This window comes from Cicer arietinum, chromosome 8 (assembly GCF_000331145.2).
Source record: "Cicer arietinum cultivar CDC Frontier isolate Library 1 chromosome 8, Cicar.CDCFrontier_v2.0, whole genome shotgun sequence".
Classification (NCBI taxonomy): Eukaryota; Viridiplantae; Streptophyta; class Magnoliopsida; order Fabales; family Fabaceae; genus Cicer; species Cicer arietinum.
Genome location: NC_021167.2, coordinates 10,151,482 through 10,166,792, shown reverse-complemented (window position 1 = coordinate 10,166,792; position 15,311 = coordinate 10,151,482). Strand labels below are relative to the sequence as shown.

At 25.6% G+C, this 15,311-nt stretch overlaps 1 protein-coding gene across 1 annotated transcript in view; it reads left to right on the top strand.

Annotated features, from left to right (window-relative positions):
* Positions 1–11,490: 11,490 nt before the first annotated feature.
* The window catches only part of LOC101489565 (uncharacterized), a 4,273-nt gene continuing 452 nt past the window's right edge, over positions 11,491–15,311 (top strand). The window contains exons 1-7 of the mRNA XM_012712750.3: positions 11,491–11,974; positions 12,071–12,165; positions 12,281–12,384; positions 12,501–12,601; positions 12,928–13,031; positions 13,628–14,065; positions 14,250–14,416. Coding sequence (XP_012568204.1) covers positions 11,711–11,974; positions 12,071–12,165; positions 12,281–12,384; positions 12,501–12,601; positions 12,928–13,031; positions 13,628–14,065; positions 14,250–14,416 — 1,273 coding nt within the window. The 5' untranslated portion in view covers positions 11,491–11,710. The remainder of the gene's footprint in view (positions 11,975–12,070; positions 12,166–12,280; positions 12,385–12,500; positions 12,602–12,927; positions 13,032–13,627; positions 14,066–14,249; positions 14,417–15,311) is intronic.

The following is a 15,311-nucleotide window of genomic DNA, read 5'->3' as shown; positions in this document are numbered from 1 at the left end:
TTTATTTAATCACAATTGGTCCGTTGAACCCAAATAAAATAAAAGGTTTATATTTAAAACCAAAAAATGGTCTAAGATAGTATATAATACATGAAAAATAGCCAGCTAAACATGTTTCTCTCTCTATATATATACACTTAAAAAATAGTTAGATAATATATGATATATATAAAATATAGTAAAAAAAAATGAGTATTTTCGAACATAATATTTTTATCATATATGTAGGTATTGTTATCTTTATAGTCAATTGGTAGTGGGATATGAGGCAGTATTTACTTAGGCATTGAGTTTGACTCCCACATAAGGCAAAAACTTCTTATTTCCTAAGAAGAGGAAAGGGGGTGGAGGTGAGAAGGTTCTTGAGTAGCACTATTGGTAAGGGCTCTTGTGTTACAATATTTTTCAGTTTTATGCTATTAATATGAATATTGTAAATAAATAAATTCATCTATTTCAGTTTTAGCGACTTTAAATTGTAATATTCTCGATCGATATAATTTTTATCAATTTGAATTTAAATGATTGAATATCGTTTTAAAAGTATAAATGAGTTATTTGTAGAAATTTTTATGGGACATTTTATAGATTTTTTTTGTATTTGTATATAGTAGATATATTGGATGTTTTAACAATATTTACAATATTTATATTATGATGTTTTAACAATATTTACAATGTTTTAGATTTTATTATGAAGTGTTAACGAAATACTTATAATTCATAGCAAACTAATTATAATAGTACTCTATATATCTAAATTTGATTTGATTTTATTGTTTACTATTTCATAGTTCAGAAAGTGTAATTTATTGAAGAAAAAGTAGTGTAATTTTTATTTTACCTTACCCTAGATTTGCATTTTATAATTCTAAAATTTAGAAACAATAAATTTCTACAAATGAATTTTTTCCTTAAATTTTTTATTTTATCAAAGAAAATAGATTATTATAATAAAGTAAAATTAGGTTTAAATTTCTGTTGAAAAAGATAACCACATTTAATATGTGACACATCTTAAATAAGATTATTTCAATGGAGGAAACGAAATAAAATAAAATAAAATAAAAAAGAGAGAGAAAATAATGTTAAACACAAAATATTAGAATTCAATGAAATGTAATTAAATGAATTTAAATAAACTTGACATAAGAGTAAACACATTTTAAAGACAATGCATAAATTAGACCTGCATGAATCCTAAAGTGCAAGAAAAAAAAATTGCTTGAAAGATAAACTACTGCAATAAAAATGTTTGAATTAATTTGATAAAACATAATCAATAGGATTTAAGAGCATACTTAAAACTCCGATTTTTCTTTCTAGTGTAATTAGGATTTTGGAAATCGAACAACCCTAATTACAAAGCATTCAATGACTATTTTTAGAAAAAGAAAACAAGTTCTCTAAAATTATATTTTTCATCTATGATACGTCTTCATGTAACTGTTAATTTCATCAACATCTTTAAGTTTTCATCGAACACTTGCGCTTTGAGACAACTACTTTGTGTTTGTCACCGTGTCAATGTCACTACAAGAATTTTGTAATTTTACTAGGGCCAAAATCCCTAAGAAATGCTAAAAAAAACCTCAAAAACACACCATTTATGGGGTCAAATGGTCGTAACTATAACATTGATCTGAAAATGAATACTAAAGGCTAAAGCCCTCACAAAATGTACTTTTTTAAGGAGAAAAAAAAATAGAATCGTATCTAGGGCAAAGACCTCGAAAACAACCTAGGATTGAGGCAATCGCAACGTACCTAAGGCTAAAGTCTTTGCTGATTTAAATTTTCAAAACGTTTCTCATGGCTAAGGCCCTCACTAAACTCATAAGATTATGGTCCTCAGTATCCTCACCTATTACACAATTTCCTAGGGTTAAAGCCTTCACAAAACTCATGTGACATGTCATTTCTTAAGGCTAAGACTCTCGAAAAGGATCCCATAAATAAAATAAAATAAATTATTTTATTATAAATTCATATTAAAATTATTACATTATTTAATTTTATTTAATAAAAAATATAAAAAAATACATTTAAATTTGATTATATAAATTTATTTTAGTAAAATTTTAAGTATATATTTATTATAAATATAATTAATAATTATAAAATATCATATTAAATTATTTATATAATTAAATAATTTATTTTAAATTTATATAAAATTGAATAAATTTTCATTTTCAGTATGTTTTTAATATTTTCATTAAAAAATAAAAAGTGATTTTTATTAGTTATTTAAATTATTTGCAATATTATTTATATTTAAATTAAAATTAAATTATTTCAAATGATTAATAAGATATAAATAAATTTGAAAATAAAGCATAATAATAAAACATTATATTAAGTATAACAATATTAAATATTATTATAATAAATTAATGACCTAAAATTATAATATATTAACATTATTGCAAATTAACATATTCATTCCTAAAGAAAAAATTAAAATTAAAAGTAAATAACATTTATACAAAAAATACACATATATTAAATGAAAAATTAAATATTTTTAAATATACAAATTAAAATATTTTCAAAAAAATATACAATAAATGTACTAACATATTTTAAATTTTAAAAAGATTTGTTCAATAAATTCAAAAAATATTATTTAACCAAAAAAAAATAACAATTATTATATATCCACAAAAATGTACAATAAATACAATGTACATTTTTTAAAACAAATTTAAATAAAAAATTCAAATTCAAACATCTCAAATTTTAGTTTTCACATTTTCATGTCAAATACATTTTACAATGTAAAAAATAACATAAATCAATAAGAAAAAAAACATACAAATCACATTTCACATATAACATTATTAATATACATTTTGAAATATAATAACAAAAAAAAAAATTATATACCAAGAACAACACAAAAATAAAGAAAATAGAGAAGATGTGTTGAATATGGTGCTTGTTAATTAGTAGAGGAGAAAAGAGAAGGAAGAAGAATATAAAAGACAAAGGAAGAAGAAGAGAAGAAGTTGGAAATGAAGAAGAAAGAAAGAAAAAAAGAGAAGAGAAGACAGGAGGAGAAAGAAGTTCTATTGAAAAGGGAAGGAGTGTGAGTGAGGAATTTAAGCCATAGGAAATTTTATGAGCCAGGGAGTGACATCTTTATTTCTTATAAATTTGTTTTTTGTGTCAGTTAGTGATGGCTTTAATTATTGGTCAATGCAAAAGTACATTATTGAGGGGTTTAATCTTAGGTAACATGAAATTTTGATTAAAAAAATTTTCACCCTTTTTTGTTTGAGGGCTTTAACGCTAGCAAAATTTCAATGTAGCATCACTTAAAGCTACGGTCCTCACAAAATTTAAATGTTCATATTTTCTTAGGGCTTTGGTCCTAACAAAATAACTTGGACTATTTAGTTAGAGTTGTAACCCCCGAAAATTCAACATAGTTACATAGTGAGGACTAAAAAACCTTAGCAAATCTCCTAAAGTTAAAAAGTCCTAAGAATGACCTCAATAATTTCAATTTGTTTTTGTAGTATGTGTAACTTTCGAGTATTTTAACTTAAGAAATTTACGTTAAGTCTATAATGATAATGCATTTAATTTTTAAATTTCTTTCTCTTTCTTACTTTGACATGACTTCAAATTTGTTATCTAACAAATGTCATCTAAATTAGGATTTTTGTTGAACATAAAGAATGTCAAAATAGACAACAATAGCCATGAATTTGATGATGTGTCAAATAACTAATAAGAGATGGATTGGTAACGTTAGTGGAATTTAGATGTCTTAAGGTTATATTAGAATAGCTCTTTTTGAAATTATAGCATTAGATATGAGTCATGGACAAAAGACTCAAATTCGTATACTTTATCAACTAAACTAACATTTAACTATAAATAAATTTGGAACATAATTAATCATGTTATAAACTATTTAGTTTGAAGACTTTTTTACTTTATTAAGCAAATATTATTTTAGGCCTAAAGCCCTAATTTTAATTGCATGGCCCTTCTTGGGTCAGCCGTGTCATCCAATATGACATTTTTGTATTTATATTTAAGATTAAATATAGTATTTTTTTTAATTGTATCATCTAATTAATATTATTTGCATTGCATTTAAGTCAATATCTTTTATTTTGTATTTATAATAATTATAAATACATCAATATTAGATATGATAATTCTAGACTACGTATATATACTTTTTAAATACAATTTTTTATTTATATTTTATTTATGAAAGATTAAAATATGTGTGAAATAGTGTAACTCATTGTAGAAGAGATATAATATTTTTTTACTAAAATTAAATATTTTGATTTATTTTCAACAATGTCCTTGACTCGTCAAACCCTCCCTATAAATAATGAAATTATGTTGGTGAGAAAGCATTGAATTTCAATCAATGCGTACAAAGACTACGTTAGTGATTAAAATAAGAATCTAATTAGACAAATTATAGTTAATCCAACAAAGACTTCGATACTTGAGATGCTAAACACCTTTGTTTATGCAACAAAGCAAGTCAAATTCTTTGAAAATTCCAAATTCTAGAACAAGAGAATGTTTTTTACCGTTTAAATAATTATACAAAAAGGTAGGATTAATTGTTAATGCAATGCAATTAGCGCAAATGACAAAAAATAAACTCACCAAAATATTCGTCCAAATTAAATTATTAAAAGAAGCCGCTAGAACAGATACACGTCTAAATTCAATTTGCACGTATTTTATTTGTTTTCTTCCCAAAAAGTAATGTTTATTAATTTGACTATACATAAAAATAACAAGAAATATGCATGTGCTGTTCAATCATCATGCTTTTGGAGATTTGCGCAAGCAAATCGAAATGATCAACCAAATAGTAGTATGTTGAAACCGTGCAAGCTACGCTCTAATTATTTGCAAACTCATCTATCATCTATGATTCAACTTCCCCCTTGTCACTGGCTTATATTTTTTGGTAATGATACTTGTATCACAATTAAACGATAAAAATATGTTTTCGTGAAATGTATACATTAGTTTGTCAATTTTTATTAAAATCATCTATTTTATTAAAATATTTTGTGATCTAGTAGAGCCCATTTGACGAACATCTTTATAGTCAAATAATTTATTTTTATTTTTTGATATTTTATGCTTTTGTCATGTGATATGATTATTTTTTGATTGTAGTCTTAATTTAAAAATTATATTTTAGATTTTGTCTTTGCAATTTAAGAACATGACTTGCTGACATGATATACTATAGAGAACCTAAAATTACGATGTCATGTAAAATGTCATTGTTTTTTGAATTTATATTATATGATTAGATTATTTATGAACAATGAGAAAATGTATATCCATAAATTTTACGATAAAATAATATTTAATAGGTAAAATTGACAATAAAATTAAAGAAAATAACAAAGAGACAATCTTCAGTATATAATTTGATATTTTAGTTCTTCTTGAAAGATAAAATTTTATTTGAAAAAAATTTCAAAAATGGCGGAGCATCTTCTTTTCAAGGAAATCATAAATAAACACGTTGTAATAAATTTTAGACTATATAATTGTTTTATTATTTTGTTTATAATCCCTATAATTTTTGAAATATCTTATAGTCCCCAAAAGCTTTTAAAACTTTTTAGTCCCAAATGTTTTCCATTTTTAATTTATGTTTCTTGCTTTTGTGTCAATTCATGTGTATTTTTTGAATGATTTTTTGCACTTATATTTATATTTAGGAGATTATAAAATTTACCTTACAAATATATATATATTTTTAATGAGAATGTATTAAATATGAGTTTTTAACTTTTTTATGCTTAAAAATTTATATATAATTTATCTTATATTAAAAAAATTAAATTTTTATGGACAATATTCTTGTTAAGTTAAAACACAGCTGCAAAAATTTATCAAAAATTTAAAAGTTTGCACATCAATTGACTTAAAATTAAGGATAAATAATAAAAACAAATTGTTTTAGAGTCTAACAAGTTAAGAATTTTTTCATAGACACCAAAAGCAAAAGGTAGAAATTTTATAAAGACTAAAAATTTATTGAAACCCTATATTTTATAACAAGAGAAATTGATTAGGTAATCTTTTTATATCTTTGTTCTATATAGAGTGATCAATTTGTAAAAATATTTTCCCCAATATAAATAACTATTTCAATTTTTAATATAATGTAATTATATTTTTTCAGTAGTATCTTTTAATTTAATAATATTTGCCTCACTCACAATTCAATATTTTCACTTTAAATTTGTCAGTCTTGAATAAATCGATATTTGATAAAAAAAAAATAGTAAATAATATACACCACTTATTTTTTAAATTGTTGTAGATTATTAGGTTATAACTAAATTTTTATTTTTATTTTTACTTTTTTATTGAATTGAAGGTGTTTGAAAACACAAAAAATGAAGATTTGAATTGTGTTTTTTTCCATTTTTTTTAAAATTATTTGTGTTGCTTAAACAAAAGATTATGTTCTTTATCAAAATATTCCACTTATGATTATAAAAAAGTTGAAGTAAAATAAAGTTGAATAATAAAGAACTTATATTAAATGCAGAGTAGAGATAGAGAAGAGACACAAGTAGTTTATACTAGTTCACAAAAAACAATTGCTACATATAGTTCTTCTCGTACAGATAGATTTTCCCACAGTATAATCGAAGATTAAATCAACCATTTAAACAATAACATACAAGTATTATTTATTCTATATTTTTATTCTTCTTTAGCCTCTCCGAAATATAATCGTTAGAATCCTTCTCAACTTTATGACAAGTTGCCGTTGAGATTTATAAGTATTCTTACACCTCTTTAGGTACCTCTTATGAAAATTGTTATCACTATAGGGATAACTTATATTAGTTTCAATCTGTATCTGAATTGACACAAAATTTGTTTATAGGATTCTAACTCTCATTGAGAGAATATTACATTTCAAATCATATATCATTTCAAGTGTACCAAACAACTTGATTGATTTACATCAATTCTAAAAGTGTACTACTGAGATAATATTTCATTCATTCATTTATTTTTTATTTTTTTATGTGTTATAGGCTTTTACAAAAATCATCTTAGAACATTGCCTTTTTGATTTCCTGTGTCTTTTTATATTGATCTATTTCTGCTTAAAATACCAATGGATGTCCATATGCATCTTCGTAATTCATTTAACGTATCTTGATTTAAGAAGACATATCTTGGAGGATGATGCCAAGGAAGTTGTCTTTTCCATGGTTCTGAGTTTAGACGATTCACTTGAGAATTTTGATTTTTTTTTATGATAGCATTATCTTGAAAGCGCTCACCAAACAGTCAACTAGTTTACAAGAATTATCATATGCAAAATCATTAGGCTGAACTTTTAATATTAGATTCAACAGAGACGCATTGAAAACGCGTTTAACAGAGTCAAACACAATTTTAACATATTCTTTATAGCATTGCTTTGATTTTGTTGTTTATCTTTTCTAGTCATCAAAGGATCCATAGAAGTTGACTTCTTCAAAGTTATGAGCTCAATTGTTTGATTTAACAAAATTGACTTTAAATTAGAACGTTGATTCTAACAAAGGCTTCATTCATAGATTTTTTCTTTGGTCTTGAGTCGTACGATCAATAAAACTATCGAATCTTAGTTAACTTTAACTATAAACTGATGATAATTGTAACTCTTTTTTTTCCCTTAGTTAGTTTTATTCCTTTATCTTTAACGCTTTGACTCGTATCGTATATTATCATATGCTTGTTACAATAGTTTTTATTGCTATATCATGACTTACTCTATATGTAAACATGATTACTTGTTTATTAGGTGATAATATTCTCTGTATTAAAAACACTTACATTATTATATTTAATTTACTCATAATTTATGCTACTTTAAAATAGATAGTAATTCATATAAATCTTTGTCTTCTAACTTAATATGCACACTTAAACAAATATAGTTAAAAAATAATTATTTTTATTTATTTGTTTTATTATTATTATAACATTAATCAGATGATTGTAGCTAAAAATCACTTTTATACTAACACCAATAACTACAATTTTATCAAATACACTTTAAAGTATAACTTATAAATTTACACCAACTAAAAAATAAGTAGATCTTACTCACCCATTCTTTAGCTAATTAAATTACACTGATTTGAAAATGAGTGAGTGTAAATTAACAAAATATTTTTAGTAAAATTATTATTATCTAAAATTTACTTTAAAATTATAAAAATATTGTTATTAAAATATGTAAAATAATTAAATAAATTGCGCAATAAAAGATTCGTTTTAAAATGTGTCACTTTAATAAAAAAATTGTTTTAAAATGAATATTATTTTTAAATTTTAAGATATCTTTAATTATTTTTTATAATAGTACCACTCAATTATTACTATGTACATCACTTCTAAAATTCTACTTCTGTCATTTTTTTAAGCAATTACTGTTTTTTTCCACATATATTAATAAACATAGTTAATGCGTTCGTTATTTGCATAGATATTTCTAAAATAGCATTTTGATCTGAACAGGTCAAATTTAATTTAAATTAATAGTATTAATAACTAGTATGTTTGAAAAGAAAATAATAAAAAGCTTCTAGTAATTTTAAAAAATATTTAGATTCGATGACACTATTTTTTTAAAGTATGTTTATAATTAAGGAAAAATATAACATTATTTTACTTTTACTTTTATGGTAATATAAAACACATTAATAATTAATAAAAATATTTAATTTATATTAGTAATTTAACAAAATATTTAATGTATTTCTACTATATATCTTTAAAAACCTTAAATGAATAAAAGGGAGAAAATAGTTATCTAAACAATTTTCATTTGGATAATAAGATCCACCCACATTTCCTTTTTAAAAAAGTCTAGTCACATTGATCCATCAAATCCCAATCTCATCTCATGAACTATAGAGTCATTAATTGTTCCAGCATAAACTCAACGGTTTCTCTCACCCACAAAATTTAAACAACAACGTGTGTCATTAACGGTCAACAAAGCGCGTTAGGACTCAAATGTACAACGTACAAAAGTTCCAAACAAAGCGTTAGAAAAATTAGAAATCATAAAATGGAGTGGATAAGCTGAATGCAGTTGGGGTTGGTGTGAAAGTTGAGAACCTTCCAGCTCTTTCACAGCACACACTTCATCGAAACGCCTAGAATTTTTTATTTTTTATTTTATCTAATTATTTTTTGCCTATTTCATGGACGAAAGTTCTGCTATTTTTTAAATAGATTTTGTCCAATTTAGTGGTCCCACCTTGACTATAATTAGAACTCATTGCCACCTCATGGCAAGTGTAACATACCAAGTGGGAGTTTTTCCATCAAAATGTATACCATGAGAATTTCAAAATAAAATATGTCAAAAAATTCCAAAAGTAATTAGAGAACTTTTTTTTTTTTTTTTTTTTATTTACAAATGTAGCTTTATTTAATTATCTTTAAAAAATATTTAAAACATGCAGCATAACTATTTAAATTTAACTAAGTTCAAATAATAGAATATAATGGAAAATTTTAATTTATATGTACGAGTAATATAAAATTCTTTACATAGTTGTAAATCATTATGATAAATTTATAATCAATAATAATAAAAATTAAATATTAATAATTATTTAACGACTGTAATTAATTAATAGTATAAAATTATTTAAATTAACGATATATATAAATAAAATTTACAATATTGTCATATAAATTTATATTATAATTGTATTTTGAAAATAACTATTGACACTATTTTTTTAAAGTATGTTTATAATTAAGGAAAAATATAACATTATTTTACTTTTACTTTTATGGTAATATAAAACACATTAATAATTAATAAAAATATTTAATTTATATTAGTAATTTAACAAAATATTTAATGTATTTCTACTATATATCTTTAAAAACCTTAAATGAATAAAAGGGAGAAAATAGTTATCTAAACAATTTTCATTTGGATAATAAGATCCACCCACATTTCCTTTTTAAAAAAGTCTAGTCACATTGATCCATCAAATCCCAATCTCATCTCATGAACTATAGAGTCATTAATTGTTCCAGCATAAACTCAACGGTTTCTCTCACCCACAAAATTTAAACAACAACGTGTGTCATTAACGGTCAACAAAGCGCGTTAGGACTCAAATGTACAACGTACAAAAGTTCCAAACAAAGCGTTAGAAAAATTAGAAATCATAAAATGGAGTGGATAAGCTGAATGCAGTTGGGGTTGGTGTGAAAGTTGAGAACCTTCCAGCTCTTTCACAGCACACACTTCATCGAAACGCCTAGAATTTTTTATTTTTTATTTTATCTAATTATTTTTTGCCTATTTCATGGACGAAAGTTCTGCTATTTTTTAAATAGATTTTGTCCAATTTAGTGGTCCCACCTTGACTATAATTAGAACTCATTGCCACCTCATGGCAAGTGTAACATACCAAGTGGGAGTTTTTCCATCAAAATGTATACCATGAGAATTTCAAAATAAAATATGTCAAAAAATTCCAAAAGTAATTAGAGAACTTTTTTTTTTTTTTTTTTTTATTTACAAATGTAGCTTTATTTAATTATCTTTAAAAAATATTTAAAACATGCAGCATAACTATTTAAATTTAACTAAGTTCAAATAATAGAATATAATGGAAAATTTTAATTTATATGTACGAGTAATATAAAATTCTTTACATAGTTGTAAATCATTATGATAAATTTATAATCAATAATAATAAAAATTAAATATTAATAATTATTTAACGACTGTAATTAATTAATAGTATAAAATTATTTAAATTAACGATATATATAAATAAAATTTACAATATTGTCATATAAATTTATATTATAATTGTATTTTGAAAATAACTATTTAATTCGTTTTAAAATAGAAAAATAAATTTATTTGCATTTCGGTAAGTGTTGTTTTTGTACTATTCTTAACATAAAACCTAACAAACTTTAAGAAAATTATGAATTTAATACTTTTGTTTAAAATAAGTGTGGATTACAATTTTTTCATAAATGTTAAAAAATATAATGATTAAAAAACAAAATAATTATTTTATTAATTTCTTTTTAATAATTATTGACCAGATAAGTTCACATAAAATTTTAAAGTTAATGTAGGTAGTGAATTGTTAAGTAAAGTAATTGAATTTAGAGTTATTATATTATTTATATATGATTTGTATATTATTTATTTATTATTTTAATTGAAATAAAAAAAATAAAGTAGTTAAAAAGTGTTCTGGGATTCTCATCCGCAAGGACAAATAAAGGATAGACAGATGTCAAAGACTCTGTGATTGTGATTGGCCAATGTGATTATGAGGTAGAAACGAAACGTAGAAAATGTGGGAAAAACAAAACACCATATTCATTTCAAACCCCTTTAAACCAAATTAAAAATAAAACATAAAAAAGCGCGTATATAATCACACAACAAGAACACAAAAGTTTCACCCTTTATACACATGTTTCATTAGGAAGTTTTTTTTGGCTTATGTAAAAAAATATCAAGGGTTTCTTTCTTCTTCAAGGGTTGAAACGGTTTTTGATTTTAACCCTTTAATTTTCTCTGCAAGAGCCTTCTTTTTTGTTGTTGGGTTTTATCAGAGGCTAAAAAGAAGGCTCTTGTGTATTGAATATTCAAAGTTCATTTTTTTGTTGTTGTTGTTTGAAAATGTTTAGATTTTGGGTCAGTTATTTGCAATTGGTGGAACTATTTGTGAGTTCCTTGGTTCATTTGCTTTATGGGTTTTACATATTTAGTTCAGCTGTTGCTGGAGATCTATCACAGGCTCTCAATGAATATTTTCAAAAGCCTAATTTGAATAATGTTGTGGAGGTCAAAGCTAATTTGTCTCTTAAAGAAAATGAAGCAAAAGTTGATAATGATCTTCCTCCTATTGTTTTGGTTCATGGAATTTTTGGATTTGGCAAAGGGGTAATAAATAATGACCCATTATTTTGTTTCTGTTACAAAAAATATATATATTTTTTTAACTTTTTTTGTTAATGTTGTTTTTTATTTATTTATCAGAGATTGGGTGGTTTATCATATTTTGCTGGAGCAGAGAAGAAAGATGAAAGGGTTCTTGTTCCTGATCTAGGATCTTTAACAAGTATCTATGATAGGTTAGTGCTTAATTAAAGGGTTAAAAGTTTGGTATTTTTATCTTAATGGTTTTTTTGTGCTTGCTTTGTGTTTGTAAAAATTCTTAAAAGAGTTGTGTTAATTTTGTTTTCTCAGAGCTAGAGAATTGTTCTATTATTTAAAAGGAGGCCAAGTTGATTACGGCGAAGAACACAGCAAGACATATGGACATTCACAATTTGGAAGAACCTATGAACAAGGTTTGGAGATTTTCATGTTATGTTTTTGTTGTTTGTAGCAATTTTCTTCCCACTTTACCCTTCTGAGTTCTTTTTAATTAAAATTTCTTATGTTTTGTTATTTTGGTACATTGCAGGGCATTATCCTGAGTGGGATGAGGATCATCCTATTCATTTTGTTGGGCATTCAGCTGGAGCACAGGTTGTTCGTGTCTTGCAACAAATGCTTGCTGATAAGGTTGGTCTTGTGGTCCTAATGTTATGTGTTTTCTTGCATATATTTATTATATAAGGTAGTTTCTGATTTGGTACTAATGTATATGTTTGGTTCTTTTGAATGGAAATTGACTGTGCCTTCAAACTTTGGTATGGCTAGAATTGAAAGAAAACTTCTGCGTTAATTTAAACAACTAATTTTAACATCAAACATCAATTTAGAGGAGAAATTTCCAAATCCATTTGGGAATCAAATTACAAAACCAAGTTCATTCAGAATTATGATTGACAAAGGCTCACCTAAAGTTATGTGTTTATTGATTTTGGTTTTTGATAATTTGTCTTCAGGAATTCAAGGGACATGAAAACACCTCTGAGAACTGGGTGTTAAGTATCACATCCTTATCTGGAGCATTTAATGGGACTACAAGAACCTACATAGATGGCATGCAGTGAGTTCTTAATTTCTTATTAACTTTTGTTTCTGCTTAAACATAGAACAAGTATACAAAGTTATTGATATTAAATAGTTTTCTTAATATAATATTTTTAGCTTGAAAAGAAGTGTTAAGAGAGCATGCAACAGTTCCTAGGAAAAAAGTGGAATGGTCAAAGATCAATAATTATGATTTGGGATTGTACATTAAGAATGCTATCTGGTTATGCTCGTTGTTTCACCATATTATGCACTTTCTTTCTTCACTGAATTTTATAAGCTTTTCAGCAAGCAACATGATAATCAGTGTTATCAATCGCAAATATTTGAAATTAGTGGTTTGTTCAAATTCTGCTACGTTATAGTGTTATAACTATGCTATAGCTGCTATTTGACAACACTTTGTGCGGAATCACATATCGTGGAACAATAGTAGTTTGTTAAATTTCCGGTATGCTTTAACTCTATAGTGCTGCTATTTGACAACATTGATGAATATTAAGGCCAAAATTCCCCATTGTTCATATAGACATTAATAATATCTTGCTATAAACCAGAGAGTTATCTCCATTTAGCAAACTTTGAGTGCTAACCTAGTCTCTATTGTTTCAGGCCAGAAGATGGTAAAACATTGAAGCCTATTTGCTTGCTACAGCTATGCCGAATTGGGGTGATACTATATGATTGGTTAGACATTTCCTGGCTGAAAAACTACTACAATTTTGGGTTTGATCACTTTAACATGTCATGGAGAAAGATGGGCATATGGGGTCTTGTCGATTGCCTGTTGGGGAATGCAGGTCCATTTGCATCAGGCGATTGGATCCTCCCTGATCTTACAATTCAAGGGTCTATAAAAACCAATTTCAATCTGCGTACATTCCCAAACACATACTATTTCAGCTACGCGACCAAGCAGACAAGGAAGATCATGGGTGTCACTGTTCCTTCAAGTATACTTGGAGTTCACCCCTTGCTATTCATAAGAGTATTGCAAATGAGCCAGTGGACTCATCCTTCTGATGTTTCTACCCCTTATAAAGGATACAGGTAGGGTTCTTTGGTCCATGCAAGTATACTAGTTTTTGCTTTTAAACAATGCAATCTTTTTAGTCAGTATACACTTTTTGCTTATGGTCCTTGGTATTTTGTTTTCGCCTTCCTGTGACAATACTTAATTATAAAGTGGATTAAGCTTGATAATAAATCAAATGTTCTGTAATCGTTTGTGCAGGGATGAGGACTGGCAAGACAATGATGGAGCACTAAACACAATATCGATGACTCATCCTCGCCTCCCGATTGAACACCCCAACCATTTTGTCGAAAAGGATTCAGATTGTCAACCATTACAACCTGGCATCTGGTATGTAAAACTGCCTCCAAATTCTTTGGCTCATAGTACTCTATATTTTATTATTACTCTCTTTGTCTCATTTTAATTATCTGATTTGAGTTGTGTGCGGTTCTTAAGAAATGATTAGTTTTGATGAATTCAATGATAAAATGAGTCTCATTTACTCAAATACCCTTATTAAATGCAGTTAGTTGGCAAGTTTAATGAGTTGAGATTCAATCAATAAGGGTATATTGGTGGAAAAAAGTAATTAACTTTGTAATGATATTGTAAAATAACAAGTAATTTGAGACAGTGAAAAATAGCAAGTGAGACATTTAAAATGAGACCAACGGAGTAATTAATTAATGTGATACTAATGACCTTTTTACATATGTGTTCGAGGGGATTTAAACTTTGACCCTTGAAATTATAATGCCAAACTCTTACTTTTATATTTTAACAAGTACTATACACAGCACATTTTTTGAGTCAAACCAGTAGCTTTAGAGCTTGATTTTGCATTAATTGCTTTAACCTTGAATTGCATGCATGGGCCTACAAACCGTTTATATTGGCCAACCAATTAATAATTTCTATAAATGCTATTTATCATGCTTTAATTATACAATAATCCTCAACCAATTGAATATTAATGCAATACATCATCTCATTTTACAACTTGCAGCAAATTTTAATTTAATATAAATGTATACATCATGAACAGATAATTGACTATTCCATATGATTTCCATTCTTATCTTTGGGAAATTCTTAATGACCATCTTAAGTTACCTGTTGAGGGACGATGTATTCAGTCTGTTGTAAAATCAAATATGCATTACTGATTTTGAAATTATGACACTTTTGTTCTGAATTTTCTAGTTTACTTATTGTTATGAGAAATTGTTCTGTGCACTGACCAAATTATGGTATTTGATGAAACAGGTACTACAAATA